The sequence below is a fragment of the Podarcis gaigeae genome (assembly GCF_964106915.1).
Source record: "Podarcis gaigeae genome assembly, chromosome: 14".
NCBI classification, from domain to species: Eukaryota; Metazoa; Chordata; class Lepidosauria; order Squamata; family Lacertidae; genus Podarcis; species Podarcis gaigeae.
In genome coordinates this window covers 6066810-6083868 of record NC_139690.1, presented here as the reverse complement: position 1 = coordinate 6083868, position 17059 = coordinate 6066810, and the positions used below count along the sequence as shown (strand labels likewise).

The window sequence follows — 17059 nt, the reverse complement described above, 5'->3', positions numbered from 1 at the left end:
GGGAATGCTTTCTGTGGGTTGACCGTGTGCCACCCTGGCACATGGTTCCAGGTTCCAGGAATTCACACCAAGAGCTTGAGTTGAATGCTGAAGTACAAGATATATTCAGGTAGGGTGGGGAAAGGAAGTTCTATTACACACTAAATAATGAGTTCCTTGGGCTCCCCCCCCCCAATAATCTACTGCACTCAAACCCCCAAAGTGGAGAAAGAGATATGCAGTGGAGAAGAGGAAAGAGAGAGGTTGCTAACTAGAGTAGATTTAAAGGGTTGGGAATCAGAGGAGTTCCTGCAGTTGCAAATGACTAAATGACTAGTGGGTGTGGGTGGGTGTTGATTCTAGGGCCAAGCATCTAGGCCAGAGTTCCTCTGCTTCAGGTACTCTTACGATTTTTCAGCTCTTGGGACCCACAAGCTCTGACATTCAGTTGCTCTGAGTAAGACTGCAGTGGGAAGCAGAGGAGAATGGTGGGTGTGTACAGAAAGAAGTTCCAAGCATGGGCCAGAATCTGTTCTCTTTTTTGGGAGTCTGGTTTCAAAGGAATGGCTGGAAGAGAAGGGGAGAAAGGAGACAAAGGCTGAGCTTTCCCTACCCTTATTAGTTAAAAATTCATTTGAAGCTCTGCTTGAGGTTGCTATTGTGCCTCAGGAGTGATGTTTTTATGCTGGTTCCTCAGGAAGTATGATACAAGTATTGTCTTATTTGCCCAGGTACTTAATAACCCACATATGAACCAAAGGTTATTGTTTACCTTGATTTGCATGATAGGTAGATCTTCTACCTACACTTTGGGAGGGGGGTGATCGAAGTCATCTTTTGTGGGCCTCACTAGGTCAGCCTTTTGTAAGCCAGTTATTGTCAATTCCTGTGGATGTTGCAGTGTAAAAAATTTGAGAGTCAAATTACCTTCCCCTGGGCTTTAAGGAGCAGAGCTATTCCCAGCATGCATCACTGTTCTCCCCACTTTTCCAGTTCGGTGTCTGGAGACTAAAGGTGGACTGCAGTGGGCTGCCATGTTACAACAAGTTACATGTTAGATGCAATTCTTCCAACATGCTGTGTCTTTTTTAAAAAATAAAGAACTAGCAGCCTCATAACCAGTGTTGCTTGGGAATTCCAAGAAACCAAAAACCAGTGCAGTTTTGAAAGGTTCAGTCCAACATTTTGATTCAAAATGGCATCTAAATGTATCCAAACATAGATCAAGATAGCTCCTTGGTCTCAGGAACCATCATGCAAAATTTGGTTTTGATATTTTAAGGTCTCCAAATATTGAACAGACTCTATAACGAACCATCAAACAATTTTCTAAAACATGTAGAAGATTTGTTTCTGGTTACCAGCTGTGCTGCATGAAGGACTTTCCTCACTCTACTGGCTCAAGGAAAGAGTTATATTTGTTGTGGATTCCTTTTCATTGGTTTTGATCAGCCAAACAGTATTGGTTGATTTCTTGAGTGTCTAACATTTTGTGCTGTTGGTTTTCATTCTTAGCACTGAGAACAGCGGCACATCTTCCGAGACATCAAAGCCTGCCAGGACATACACTCCATTCAAGAGAGTCTTGGAGTATTCGTCAAAGCGCAGCACAACTGCCATAATTCCAGGCCCAGGAACTCCTCACACATGTTCCAGCGTCTTGAAACTCTGCAGCATGAAGGACTGATGAGGCAGAGAAGCCTTTCAGACACTTTGTTCATGAAGCTGCCCTGTATTTATTTGCAAGGGAACCAAAGGTGAACAAAACCTCTGCCCCTGTTCCTTTTTTAGAGGAAGGAGTATGCAAAGTCACCTGCCACATTTTGAGCACACCTGAAGGAGAGGCTGCTGGACAGCAATCCTAACTGCACATGGAAACTCATTTCTCGTTTGAACTTTAATCTAATTCTACTTCACAGAAGTGCCATTTTCTTTACTTGACTAGGGCAAGTAATGTTCAATGTTACTCTTTTCCTTTTTGGAAAAGTGGTAGTTACAGCCAAAGATATATTGGCAGTTTGCTTGGGGAGGAAGTCTCTGCTTTTTGTAGCTCTTTAAGATGCTGATTCTGAAAACACTGAATGGGACCACGGTGCTCCTGAAGAGGGAGGCAGGGACCACCACCAAGTAAGCGTGCCAGTGGTGCTCTTGTGAGCTTTGTGGAAAGGAATGAAATTTGTTGGATTTCTGCAACAAGGCACATAGCTTTCTAATCTGTTAACTACCAAGTTTATTTCTGAGAGTCACAGTTTCTTTTCAAAGGGACTTTTTCAGTCTTTCATACCCACCTCTCATCTGTCTCCAGGAAATATAGCATTGGTTCTTCATGTATTTTAATACCTGGAAATACTTACGTGTCTATTTATAACCTTCCTGTTTAACAAAGCCTATTATTTTGTATATTGAAAATCCCTGAATGCTGCTCCACTGAAATATGGTTAAAAATCCTTTGTACTGAAGCTTAAGCCACATTTGACTAACTCACTGTATTTGCATTTTTATAATGTGCTATGTTGTATTTTAATGTCATTTAACATAAGTGCTGGAGGGGCTAGCTATTCCTCAAGGAATACACAATGTGTAAGAGTTAACAGGGAAAATGTTGATTTAAAATGATTGGCATCATGCTTTTAAAGACTCTGGCCCATTGTCACTGTGTTTCACATTTAACAGAGCTCTTGTTATTTTCATGTATGTGCACTACTTAATTAGTAAATAAAAAAGAACACTGTATAGGACGTCGGAGGCCATATGAGTCACTTGGATAACTCTGCAACAAGAGAACTAATTGCTTAGGATACCATCCAGCCACCTCAGTTCCTTCCCACTTGGCTCTAGTGTGCCTGTTTGAATAAATACTTTTTGGAAATTGTACCAAAGGCAACATATTCTACATTTACAAATGGAGGGAAAACCTAAATATGAAGTATATATTACCTGTGATGTTATATATTCCATTTATATTGTTATGAAATTGTTACTGTGGGTGGGACTATCATGCCTTTGCCCTTGGCTTCCCAAGGCAATACGTGGTCAGAGTCTGGGATTTGATGAAGTAATGTTAATGGTTTCCAGCGTGAGTGAATGCCTAGGAAGTAGTTTGAGATTGTTCTGGAAAGTTCTGAATGGAGAGAGAGAGACATCAGAGATTGAGGAAGAAGTGTGGCGTTCCTGTTGCTGTCATGGGGAGGAGGCTGAAGTCTCTGAGGGAAGCAAACTGCAGTTTGCAACAGAAGGAGAGAGAGCAGCGCTGAGGGAGCTGAAACGTTGAAAGCACCTGGGTGTGCCTCTTTCTGGAGATTTGATTTATTGCCATTTGTAAATAAATCTGATAATACAAAATGCCGCAAGTCTCTAGTGTTCCGTCCTCCGAAAAAAATGCAAGCACTTGGAAAGCACCTGCACACCTGAAAATCTTCATCACTTGGAGAAGTGAGGACCATGTGACAATATGTACTGTAGGTACATATAGCAGCAAAGTGGATTGGGTTCAAAATGGCAATAAATATGGGGCTTGAGGGCCCAGACTCTTTTAGTGCTTTGCCTCTTCTTCATATACCTTGGACAAAAAATCTTGAGTCATGTGTGGGGCAGTCCTACAAACGTAAACAGAGTCTTGCTGCTGGAATCAGACTAAAGGGTCTTCTGGTCCAACATCCTGCAAACAGCACTCTCCTAGGCATGTTTACTCAGAAGTAAGTCCCAGTATGTTTGTCTAAAGCATTTCCACCCACGCTTCTGCCCAACCAAGCTCCCAGAGCAGCTCACAATCTAAAAAGACATGACACAAAAGAAAAAAGAAACAGGAGGGAGGAGGGGGAAAAGCAAATTCATGCACTAATTCTGCAGGTCATGGAACTAGATCTACTGCTCCAGATTCCAGGTTCTTTGAACATAATGGAGGAAATCAAACACTGACAAGGACTTGTCATTGAGCCTACCTAGTGGCAATGAAGGCAGCAAAGAAGGAATACTTTACTATCTCCATTGCATCCTCTTTGTACCATCCAGCAGAGCTTTTCCAGGTGGTGCAGGACATTTCACAGTCTCTCCAGAAGAAGGTGACAGAAGGCGGTAGCTAGCTGTGACTTGTTTGCAAAGCAGTTTTAAGGATAAAATTGCTTGCATCCATGGGGACCTTGACTCCTTTAGGCAGCAAGCAAAAAAACACTCTTCTGCCAGGCCTTTGGCTAATTAAACAACATATGACCTTTTATACGGGAGCCGGGATGGGTATTATTTTTCTTTGTTGCTATGTTACACATTTTGCAATATAGAACCGCCCTGTGATCCTTGGATGAAGGGTGGTATACACATTTAATAAATAAATTAAAAATAAATGATAATGGTGTACAAAGCCCAGGACACCTTAAGAACCCCCTTGCCCTAGTTATCCCAAGTTGATCACTGAGATCATCTGGGAGAACAGGGTTCCCATGGAGCAGAAGCTTTCTGAGGTTTAATTTATGTTGCATTGATTATATTTTTATTGCTGTAAGCTGCTTTGAGAGCTAGGTGATGACAAGCAGGGGTATACACCTTTAAAATAAAGAGATCTAAGCACAATGGAAGGCCTGCTACTACTCTCAGTAATGGTAGTTGGCAGCTGGAGGTATATCCCGGCAAAGTGGAGAGTGCCTAACTCGGGCACAGGCAAACCCGGCCCTCCAGATGTTTTGAGACTACAATTCCCATCATCCCTGACCACTGGTCCTGTTAGCTAGGGATGATGGGAGTTGTAGTCCCAAAACATCTGGAGGGCCGAGTTTGCCTATGCCTGGCCTAACTGTCACTTCCTCACCCTCTGATGGCCTTCACAGCTCCCATGTAAGTGTAAAATTTGGTTCACCACCTGCGGCTATTCCTAGGCTGGGATAGCCTGGCCTCAGTCCATGCTCTAGTAACCTCCTTCTTGGACTACTACAGTGTACTCTACATAAGACTGCCTTTGAACACTGTCCAGAAACTGCAGCTAGAGTAGAACACAGTAGTTGGTGAAGGGGGCAGTCTGATGGGATTATGTGTCATGAGTCCTGAAAGCACTGCATGTCTTAATGTTTTAAAATCATTTCACTTACTTTAATTGCATTGTTTTTCTGCCTCGTTTGCTGCCCTGGGTTGCTTTGGGAGAAAGGGCAGTGTAGAAACTTAATGAATAGAGTTTGTTGGCCTTGGTTTGGAATATTTTTAAGTTTAATTAGCACTAATTAAAAAGGAGCACACTACAGTGATTTTCTTATGATTAACTGAAGTTATCTGAGCATATTTCAGCACACCAACCCCACCTTTGAGTCTTTATAGTAGGTCCATAAATTAGAAACAAAAAGCAATCCAAATCAGGGAGCAAATAAAACTATGATGAAAAGAAGGAAGTAAATACAGAACAGGTTGTGAGAGTTTCCACCATCACTGAGACTGTATAATCCACAAAGGCAGAGAGGGGGGAAATAATTTCAAGTCGTGGCTGAATCTGCTAGCGATGTTTACAGGAATTGTGGGTCTGCAGGTTATGTTCAAACTTCTCAAAGCTTCCCTACTGGTCTTCAGCCGTTAAGCTGTTCAGGTGTACAGGAATGGTCCCGCTTCTCTAGATGTGACACAAACTCTTTTTGCTAAAATCACATAATCCCACCAGACTGCCCCACTCACCAACTACTGCATTCTACTCTAGCTGGTTTCCGGACAGTATTGAAGGGCAGTCTCATGTAGAGTGTCCTGCAGTTGTCCAAGAGGGAGGTCACTATGCATGGACCGAGGCTGGACTATCCCAGTCCAGGGAAAGCCATAGGTGCGGTGAGCCATAGGTTCAGCCCTACCAGGAAAATTTCAGAGATTTCAGGGTCTACTGTGAGTAGGACTAGCAATGGATGCAACCCTAAGGGGTGAAGCACTGTATAAATGGCTGAAATAAATAAATGAAATGAAAACAATTCTATTACCTCCTTGGAATAGATAGAATATTTGGCAAATTAGCTTGCACATTACATATTCAGTGGAAGAGGAATAAATGTGAGCTTGCCTAAAAATGATGAACAAACTTGTTAAGAGTTGAAATATGAATGGATATGGAAATTTTCTACAACACTCTTCCAACTGTGCAAACCAAACAGGATATAACGGGCCAAAAGCTAGCCCTTAGCAAAGGCAGAAATGAAACTTCCTATTTTGACAGGGGAAACCCCAATGCTATATATGCAAGTCACCCCTGAAGATGACCTTGGCTCTGTGACTTCACTTTGCTGAAGTTTTATTTCTATTTAAATACTGATATTGTAAGAAGGGCACCTCCCGAAATATACTGGAGAACACCTGCCAAGTCAGATATGAGTGTGGACTTTGAAACGAGGAGGGGAATGTAGTTCACATTCTTGCAGCAGAATGACGACTGCTGCAATTATTTCAATTGTAACTTGGAAGTGTGTGGGCAGAGAATTTCTCTGGCACTACGGAGGTGCTAATGAGGTTGCTCTCTGATTGTCTCACATGGCTGATGCTGTCTGTTGCGTGATTTTGAATTAAAGTTATGGTTACACAAATATATGCTTGCTTTTCTCTAAGAATTCTGTGTCTTTTCCCTCACATCAACATCTTGTCCTTAGCTAAATTAAAATAAGTTCAACTTCTGAGTACCTTTAGAGCAATACAAAACAAAGACCACCTGATACAATAGAGCAGGGTTCCCCAAACTTGGGTCTCCAGCTGTTTTTGGACTACAATTCCCATCATCTCTAACCACTGGTCCTGCTAGCTAGGGATGATGGGAGTTGTAGTTCAACAACAGTTAAAGACCCAAGTTTGGGAAACTGCAGTAGAGGACTAGAGTCTGGGTTTTTCCCAGGTAGACTCAACTACCTTCCTCCAAAGTCGAACCACTAGATTCTAAGTGCATTTCAGTTTTGAGATTTGTGTATAGGGTTTAAATGGCACTTTACAGAGTAACGTTAGCAAAAGAGATTTCTGCCCAAAAGAGTTCATGATCCAAATTTGGACTGTTGGCTAGGTGTAAGTCAACAGAAAAAACATTTCTCCCTTTGAAATGGAGCTGGTGTCTCTAAGTACCAAGACCATGCCTATAGGACACCAAAAAGACCTCATCTATGAAACTGCCTTGTCTACTGAGATCACCTGATGAGGCCACTTTACTCACATGTTATCCACTTCTAACTTCTAAGGCAAAGGGGGGACGACCTCAGGCCCATTCCCAGGCCATGCCTCTCACCAGTCCTTCTGCATGCCCCCACCCTTGAGTGCTTTTATCTTGTTGTATTGTGTGCTTTTGCTTGGCTAGATGGAAGATGGGGAGGAGAGTTCTATACCTATTGTACAAAGTGTCACCCCCCATTCATTTTTTTGCATCTGGCTCTGCCCATCACCAGAATGCCCCCACCTCTGTTGTCCAAAAGGGAATGTGGCTCTTGGGCTGAAACTGGTTTTGCACCCCTGTTCCAAAGTGAGGCTGGTGGGGAGATACTGGGCCTTTTCTCTAGTGGTAAAACCAGTGGCGTAGCGTGGAGGGTGCAGGGGGGGCCGGCTGCACCGGGCGCAACATCTGGGGGTTAGGGTTAGGGGGCGCAAATCCACGGGTTAGGGGGCACAAATTACTTGCCTTGCCCCGGGTGCTGACAACCCATGCTACGCCACTGGGTAAAACTCCTTCCTTCAAGGACTACTAGCCACAGAGGCTATGCTCTGCCTCCATAGTCGGAGACTGTAATGCTTCTGAGTCCCAGCTGCAGGAGGGGAGAGGGCTCTTGGGCTCGGGTCCCACTTGTTTGTTTCCCAAAGGCATCTGGGTGGCCACAGTGAGAACAAGGCTGCTGGGCCCCCTTCCTCCTGATCTAGCCCTAGAAAGGATCGCTTGGTGGAGGGTAACAGTGGGAAAAACGTTTTGTTCAGGCAATACTTTGGTTTGACTAGGGTTAATTCTTAAGGAGCTTTTGGCTCTCTTGTTTTGATGGGTTCCCCTACTATTCTTCATATTGTTAGGCTTGGTCTTGCAGGTTTTATTTTGATACTGTCATGCATTTATGGTGTTGGGAACCTCAGACACTACCACATTTCAAAAAAGTGGGATAAATAAATACTATATCTGTAGCTGTTCCACAAATCATGTGTCTGTCGCGCAGCAGCTATGCACATAGAATACTTTTGCCAAGTACTGTGCAATACCGCAAAGTGGTAATGCCCTATTTCACATTTTGCTTGCTTGCTCAGGTCAGAAGTAAGGTCCACTGAAAGAAGGATTCACTTTTGATCAGGTGGTTGCAATTTCTTCTCAAGAAGAAACATCCTTTGCAGAGCACATTTTACACTTTTGGCTGTGGCCTGCTTTGTTTTTGCTGATCTGAACTTTTTGAAACCCATTCACATAGAAGAAATATTAGGAAAACCCTCCCAGTTTGGTGGCTTTTTCTTCTTAGGAAAAAAGAAAAGAAAGCCCAGACCAGTACAATCAGTTGGAAAACGGAAATATGATGATGCAGTTACTGTTCAGCCAAATATCTGATAAACAGGATGGGCAGTGGCATGGACCTCATCCCAGAAGGAAGGAAGGAAGGAAGCCTATTTCAGCGGGAGCTTGGACTTTAGGATGGAAGCAGATCCACTAAGTGCTGAGCTTTCTCCGGGAATGTTTGAAAAAATGGGAGGTGTAAGGCCAGAACATGAGTCTGGCTGGCTTCAGTATTTCTGTGAGAGCTGAGACTTCTTCATCTAAAGCCATCCATGTCCCCTTCTAAATAGAAGGGCTTGTAGCTCAGTGGCAAAGCCTCCACTTTGCAGCAGGCAGACGTTCCCAGGTTCAAACCTCAGCATCTCCAGGTATGGTTAGGAGGGAACCCTGCCTGAATCACTGGAGAGCTGCTGCCAGTCAGTGTTGACAACAATCTGACTTGGTATAAAGCAGCTTCCTAAGTCTAGGACTTGCTGATCAGAAGGTTGGCGGTTCGAATCCCTGTGACGGGGTGAGCTCCCGTTACTCAGTCCCTGCTCCTGCCAACCTAGCAGTTCGAAAGCGCATCATATTGCAAGTAGATAAATAGGTACCACTCCGGTGGGAAAGTAAATGGCGTTTCTGTGTGCTGCTCTGGTTCACCAGAAGCGGCTTAGTCATGCTGGCCACATGACCCAGAAGCTGTACGCCGGCTCCCTCGGCCAATAAAGCGAGATGAGCGCTGCAACCCCAGAGTCGGTCACGACTGGACCTAATGGTCAGGGGTCCCTTTACCTTTAAGTCTTCCCAAGGGGGCAAACCATTGTGCCTTCACTCTAAGGAACAGTAAAAAGGTAAAGGTACCCCTGCCCATACGGGCCAGTCGTGTCTGACTCTAGGGTTGTGCGCCCATCTCACTTAAGAGGCTGGGGGCCAGCGCTGTCCGGAGACACTTCCGGGTCACGTGGCCAGCGTGACGAAGCTGCTCTGGCGAGCCGGCACCAGCGCAGCACACGGAAACGCCGTTTACCTTCCCGCTAGAAAGCGGTACCTATTTATCTACTTGCGCTTAGGAGTGCTTTCGAACTGCTAGGTGGGCAGGAGCTGGGACCGAACAACGGGAGCTCGCCCCGCCACGGGGATTCAAGCCCTAGGCGCTGAGGTTTTACCCACAGCGCCACCTGCGTCCCTGTCTAAGGAACAGTATCTTTTCTAAAAAAGCAGCAGTAAAGAGATGCTAGTTCACCTCAAAGGAAATAGTTCTACATGTGCTCTGAGGCGCTTATAAAACTTAAAACTCTAGCTCCCAAGGGTCAACCAGTCTACCCCCGCAATGCAGGATTTACAGGTAAATCATCCGTAAAAGATGGCCGTCCAACCTCTGCTTAAAAGCTTCCAAAGGAAAGTCGAACACCTCTTGTTGGAATCTGCTTCACTGTCAAACAGCTCTTACTTTCAGAAAGTTTTTCCATATGTTTAGCCAGAATCCCCTTTCTTTCTTATAACTTTGTATCTTGTAACTTGAATCAGTTGGCTGGAGTCCAGCTTTCTCCACCCTCCATGTGACAGCCCTTAAGATATTTGAAGGTGGCCAATCATATCTCCTCTCAACAGTTCCTCATAAGGCTTGGTTTGCAGACCTTTGATCATCTTGCTTGCCCTCCTCTGCGTAAGTTTGCCAACACCCTTCTTAAATTGTGGTGCCTAGAACTGGACTCCAGGTGTATTCTGACCAAGGCAGAATAGAGTGGTACTATTTCCCTTGACGGAGACTCTATACTTCTGTTGATGCAGAGTAGAGTAGCATTAGCCCTTTCTGCTGCCGCATCACACTGTTGATTCATTGGCCATCATTGGGCATTAATTAGTATTGTTAACGATTGGTTTTAATGATACCACTTCTTAGCTCCACATGCGTCCAAAGCGCTTTGCAATTAACTTTATAAATAGAAACAAGTTATATATAAGGGAGAAGGAGGCGGAGCCAAGCACCCTAAAAACGTCGGAACGCGTTTGCAGCAGCGCCTCTCTGGCTCCTGCCGAAACGGCTGCCTAGGAAGCGAGCGAAGGCGTAAAGGCGCCACCGAAGTGTTTTGGCCCTGCTGGGGAGCCGTAGGGCGCTTCCGGAAACATGGCGGCGCCCACCGGGGGCCGGAAGCGGCGGGGGTGCCGCTGCTGTGTCCGTCCCCGCCCGCTCTCCTCCTGCCTCCGGGACCATGCGGGCCTCCCCTCCCCGGGCGAGGCATGGCGGCGGCGGCGCCGGAGCAGCTGCGAGGCCGGAGCCTGCCGGAGCTGCGGGAGATGCTGAGTCGGCAGGAGAAGCTGCTGGGGGACCGGTGAGAGGCCGGGGCGGGAAGGGGGGCCGGGCCGACTCCCCCTCCGCGGCTCAGGCGGGGCTGGCGAGCAGCTCCCCTTCCCCTGGAGGGCGGCTCTCCCTCCGCTTTTGCCTTTCGGGGGCCCCCCCTTCAACCCCGGGACAATATTAGTAGCAGTGGTAGTAGTATTAACGATATTATTATTATTATTATTATTATTATTATTATTATTATTATTATTATTATTATTATTATTAAACCGCCCTTCACCCTAAAGCCCCAGGGCGGATTACAGCATCAAAACGCAATTATAACTTGTAAGAACAGTTTAAAACAACTTACACAGCCCTTTGTGCTGGTACCGTCGTGAACGTGGCCTCTCAAGCATTTCTGTTATTGTATTTCAGAAATGTGTCCTTTGCCTACTTTTCTACGAAAATCAATAGCTGGTATTTACGTGCTGGTTTCCTGCTACTTGGTGCCCCTCAAAGCATGTCACAGTCAATAAATAACACACATACGTGGGAGAAAGGCTAAGGCATAAAACTATTGGTCTGCCTGGCTCACTGTGTTTTTCACTGATGAACGGCAGCTCTCCAGAATTTCAGGTGGAATTCTGGGCCAGCCCTTGTTGGAGATGCTGAGGACTGAAACTTTTGCATGTGAGGCAGGTGCTTTAGGTCCTTCTCAGATATGACAAACTAAATAAAATTGTGCAGCATCAATAGCAAAACAAACAGCAGAGGCTTCTATGGAAATGGTTGGCACATATAAAGTGCACACATAAATGCACGCTGCCAGTGAGCTGCTGTTTTTTAATTCAACTAAAACTGTTTTATCTAAAAATTAAATGTTGAATGTGATATGAAAATAGAAGCACTGCAGGCACACTGATATGCCTATTGTCACCTGTGAAATGTTAGAAGATCTCCCCCTCCCCCTTCAGTAACGAAAGCTCCAAGTAAGGGTAGCCAAATGTCACATAGGGTCATATGTGCCCCTCTACCCTGTTTTATGTGCTAAGGCTGGGGGGGGTGTTATTTCCTTATCTCATTAGCAGCATGAGATTGGGCTGTGGCTCAGTGGTAAAAGCATCTGTTTTGCATACAGAACAGTCCCTGGTAGGAAGCTGAGAATTCAGCATGAAATCCTACTGTGAGTACAGTACCAAGCTAAATAGGTGAATCGTCTCATTCAGTATAAGGTATAATAATAATAATAATAATAATAATAATAATAATAATAATAATAATAATAATAATTTATTATTTATACCCCGCCCGTCTGGCTGGGTTTCCCCAGCCACTCTGGGCGGCTCCCAATCAGGTGTTAAAAACAGTACAGCGTTAAATATTAAAAACATCCTTGATGTCAGATGTCTTTTAAAGATAGGATAGCTGCTTATTTCCTTCACATCTGAAGGGAGGGTGTTCCACAGGGCTTCCTATGTTCCTGTGATGCCAACTTCAAATACTGTACAATCTTGGTAGTTTCAACATTTTTAGTTTTCTTTATTAAATACAAGTAAAATAAACATGCTTAATTAGATTGTTCTCTAGGACATAAAAAGATTTTATTATGCAAACAATTCACCCCAGAAAATCTTCTGGAAAAAACCATGCTGTTGCATTTGACAACCTCAAACAAATAGAAGGGATAGTAGCAGACTGTTTGCTAATGGGCTTCAGAGGAATTCAAAATGTGAATTCGAACTCATCCTTGAATTCTGTTTACCTTAGTGTGTATCTTCATCACATCTATTATAGGAAATTTGTATCCAGGCTTCCGGATAAAGGTAAAAAGATATCCAACTTCGTTGAGAAATTGAAGATTGCCGTTGCACAAGAGGAAGAGCTGCAGAGAACAACTGAGCTTCTATCTGCTGTTAGATTAGAGTTCCAGGAAAAACAAGAGGCAATCAAATCTAGCAAACAAAAAGGGGTTGTCAGCAACAAGTCAACATGCCAAGACCCACCTCTTATTTCTGAACGTCACTACAATGAGATTGAATCATCTCTGCAGAACAAGCAAAGTGTCTGGACCAAGAAAAGAAGCAAAGCAAACAGAAGTGCATTAGTAGGACAAGCCCCGGAGGACACCAGTTTTCCTCAAGGAAGCAAAAATGTTTTGGAGGTGTCAATAGCCAGGCTTCCAAAAGATGCTCAGGAAGCTCCCAAGCGGAATTCTCTAGACAAAGCTGAAAATCCAGCACATTCTGCAAGCAGCAGCAGTGAAGCACTGGTGGATGCCTTCGAAAGAATTTCAGTTGGAGGAGGAGAGAGTGGGGAGAACTCTGAAAATGGGCAGAGTTTTGACTGTAAAGGCCGTGCTTTTCAGAACTTTCCAAACACGCCACCCAAAACTCCACATTACATGGAAGTGCTGGAACTGAGAGCGAAGAACCCTGTGGCAAAAAGAAGCAGATTTAAAGCTAATGTGTGAGTACTGTAGGAAACGCACTCTTGCAGAGAGAGCTTTTGCAATAACCACAAGTGTGGGTATGTTTTATGCATACTGGGAAGTTTATGATACATATTTTGGGGAATAAATATTTTTTAAAGGTAGGATTATAAAATAGTTATTATTTTCTGTGATACATTAGAATTATAGAATTGTTGGAAGCTACTCCCGAGGATCGTCTAGTTCAACCCCTGCAATGCAATGCAAAACCACCAAGCTATGGCCCTTTCCCGAATGCAGGGGGAGCTTAGCCCAAGCAGTGCAGAGCCACAGGGGTCTCTTCCACTCAGAGACCCCTAAATTCTCTCTTGGCCGAATGCCAGGTGGACTTGAAGGAAACCAGGAAGTAGCTGCCACCTGACCAGAGCTGCCATTTTCTCTGCCACGGAGAATACATATGAGAATACAAAGTGTTTCAGTCCTCTTATAAGCCAAAATCCTTGGGATAGAGCAAGATGGGGGGTCATTTTAATTCCTTGACTGCTTCATGGCCCCACTCTTCTGTGCAAGCACAACTGAGGAAGCTTCCCTGAGCATCAGATGTTAGCCTCAAACTCATCCAGACCTGAAATTTCTGAGCGGAATAAGAGTGGAGGGAAGGAGCAACTTTATGTGCCAGAGAGCCAGGAGGCATTTCATGAGCTGTGCTCTTGGTTTCTTCTAGATTGCTGGCTGAGTCAAGTGGATCGTCTTGTGGCTCCCCAGATATCCCTTCACCTAGAGGTCCCTCCTTTTCCCTTTCTGCAGAGGAAAGACGCCACAGAGATAAGAAGCACTTGGATGACATCACAGCTGCACGCTTACCCCCTCTTCATTATGAGCCTACGCAGCTGCTCTCCCTAGAAGATTCAATAGCAATTCAGATACAACAAAAGGAAGCTTATGAGGTATGGATGAAACCACTGGTGCTTTGCATGAGCTCCTGTTACATATTATGGGAACATGCAGATTGGGGTGGTGGAGGGGGGAGAAGTGTCTGCTAGGATTTTGTTCCAAGGAGGGAACTCCTTGACCCCAGAGTTAGAACAGCTTGTGGTGGCAAAGAGGCTTCAGTACTTTTGCTTTGCCTTGGGCTGTGGAGGACAGAGGAAAGAAAGGAGGCACAAGCCCCAAACCAACACCAGGGAGAATGCATTGCTTGGTGGTTCAGCACAGCTTATCCTACAGAATGTGCAGGCTCAGTGGAAAGGTAGCAGGAGGTGGGAGAGACGTGTTGTGCATCATGCGGGAAAGATGGGTAGGAAACCTCTCCCTCTCCCATAATACTAGAACTCATCTGGTGTAGCTGGAGGGTGGAAGGTTGAGGACAAGCAAAAGAAAGTACTTCTACATGCAAAATACAGTCAGATTATGGAATTCACTCTCACAAGAGGTAATGGTGGCTATCAATTTTGGTGGCTATAAGAGAGACTACCGTATTTTTCGCTCTATAAGACGCACCAGACCACAAGACGCACCTAGTTTTTGGAGGAGGAAAACAAGAAAAAAAAATTCTGAATCCCAGAAGCCAGAACAGCAAGAGGGATCGCTACGCAGTGAAAGCAACAATCTCTCTTGCTGTTCTGGCTTCTGGGATAGCTTTGCAGCCTGCATTCGCTCCATAAGACGCACACACATTTTCCCTTACTTTTTAGGAGGGAAAAAGTGAGTCTTATAGAGCAAAAAATACGGTAATTCATGTAGGATAAGACTATCCATTGCTACTAGTCAAGATGGCTGTGTTTTAGACCCCGTTAGAGGCAGTATGCTCTGCAAGCCAGCTGCCGAGTGCTGTTGCGCTCCGTTCTTGTGGCTTCCCATAATAGGAACCTGGCAGGCCACTATCAGGAGAGGAGGATGCACTAGATGAGCCCCTTTTGACCTCATGCAGCTGCTGCAGGGCTGTTCTTGTTTCTGCCTGAGATATTGGAAAACTATTGCCAGTCAGAGGAGGCAATACTTTGATCAGTGGCCTGGCTCAGCAGTACCAGTATTCAACTTCACCCAAAAGATGCTGCTTTCTAAAAACACTTGGATAGGAATGTTCTGAATAGAAATGTTCAGAACAAACTTAGCTTATTTATTTTGATATTTATTCCCCATTTGTCTGTGATTGCAATCTAACTCATGTTGACTTACAAGTAAAAATACGCAGATTGCAAATAAGCCAGTTTTGCATAGCTTTGGAATTCTACATGCTGAATTTGAGTTATGAATCTTTTTCATATGCACATCCACTTAATTTACTTGCAAGCCTTAATTTAATTGAAATGCAGGTGAGAATGGAATGAATACAGAAGAGTATCGGGCACTAAATTAATTACTAAATTAATACTGTCTTGTCACGCTCTGCTTTGTTTTCTTTTGCTTATTGTGATGTTAATAAACAACTTGGGACGGTTTGTCTGTAATTAAATTACAAATAATGTCATATCTGGTCCAACCATCTCGGATTTGTAGACTCAGCTAGATAAACATCAGCCAGAGTTGATTTTTTTCTCTGAACACCTTCGCCTGAAGTGCAGTTCGCCTGTAAAGGACAATTACCTCCAGCATTTAACAGCTAGTTTGCTCTATGGTGTCTCTTTCTTTCTTGAAGTTCATGAATTAGTACATTGGTGTTGAAACTCAGTGGTTAACGATGCCAGAGAAAAGAGAGGACTGGATCTCCCTCTCCACCTACTTGCTTGCACTGGGCTTTTTGTCCTTCGCCAGCTTGTTCTGCAACTCTCTCTCTCTGTGTGTCCAGAAACTTCCCAGTGTTCAGCACAATGTGTCAAAGTTGCTTTAGCACTGTGAATGGCGGTCTTGTTTCCCCCCACCCCTCTTCTCCACTGCCTTTCTTTCTAGCATGGCCCTGCGCCTTGATACCAGGGGGTTCTGTGGGCAGCTCATAGTATATGGCTTTCTCTGGTGTGTTTCTGTTGGGCCTAGGGACCACCCTAGTGTTTACTCACTTTCATTACATGGTTTCTCTTCTTTGTTTTTATAGGAAATGCTAGCCAAACTTGCAGCCCAGAAGCTTGCAGGCAGACTAGGCCCTCAGATGGCCAGCTATGAGCCAGAGGGGGAGATGCTGGGCAACTACAGAGAAGTGAGGGACGAGGAATGCTACAGCTCGGCTGAAGACTGAATCCAAGGCAGAATCCGCAGTGGATGCCTGGGCGAAGACTCAGAAGGATCGCAGTGCTTTTTGCTCTTGTGGGCTGCTACATCTTTGCCCAAGGATGTTAGGAGTGCTCACCTGCGGAGGCCCTGGATTAACCAGAGTGCTGCAGAGGTTTCCAGATTCCCTGTTCCCTTTTCTGTTGCTTGCCAAAGAAGTTGGTGCATTTCGAAAGCTTGTAAGTCCACAGTGGCCTGCCTCAGTTGGGTTTGTGCAGGGGCATACTGAGTCTGCTGCGCCCCCCATGTAAAAGGGGGAGGCAGCAGATGCAAGAGCAGCCAAGTCTTTGCCTTCTAGTCTTCGACTGATTCCAAACAAATGTAGGATTTGTTAACTTGTGTAAAAGATTACAAATATTTTCTATTTAAAAATACAAGTGTTGTGTTTCTATATTTTTCTATGTGGCATTAAAATTCAGGAGCAGCATGTTTCAATGTGTGTCTCCTTGTGATGTCAGGGTTAAAATACCATCCCGTCAGTTAGTTGCACTGCCTGTGAAGGCATCTCCTGGATCAGGGCTGACCAAACCGGGGGGGGGGGGAGGGAAGAAGTGTACATCTCTGCTCTGTAGATATTTGCTGTGGGGAAGAGAAGATCCAACCCTTTGCAGATCAATAGTCTCGAGGAGTGCTGCAGGTTTGAGGCACACGTGCTGGGGTGGAATGAAGGCATTCAGAGGCAGGAAGTGACTCAAGAGGCAGATCAGTCATAGTCTTTCACCTTCTTGGA

The 17059-nt window shown here is 44.8% G+C and overlaps 1 protein-coding gene across 1 annotated transcript in view; it reads left to right on the top strand.

Moving 5' to 3' along the window:
* MYZAP (myocardial zonula adherens protein) overlaps positions 1-16758 on the top strand; it is a 62658-nt gene extending 45900 nt beyond the window's left edge. Inside the window, exons 13-17 of the mRNA XM_083712133.1 lie at positions 1495-1663; positions 10361-10746; positions 12492-13163; positions 13850-14072; positions 16157-16758. Coding sequence (XP_083568259.1) covers positions 1495-1663; positions 10361-10746; positions 12492-13163; positions 13850-14072; positions 16157-16297 — 1591 coding nt within the window. The 3' untranslated portion in view covers positions 16298-16758. The remainder of the gene's footprint in view (positions 1-1494; positions 1664-10360; positions 10747-12491; positions 13164-13849; positions 14073-16156) is intronic.
* Positions 16759-17059: the final 301 nt, after the last annotated feature.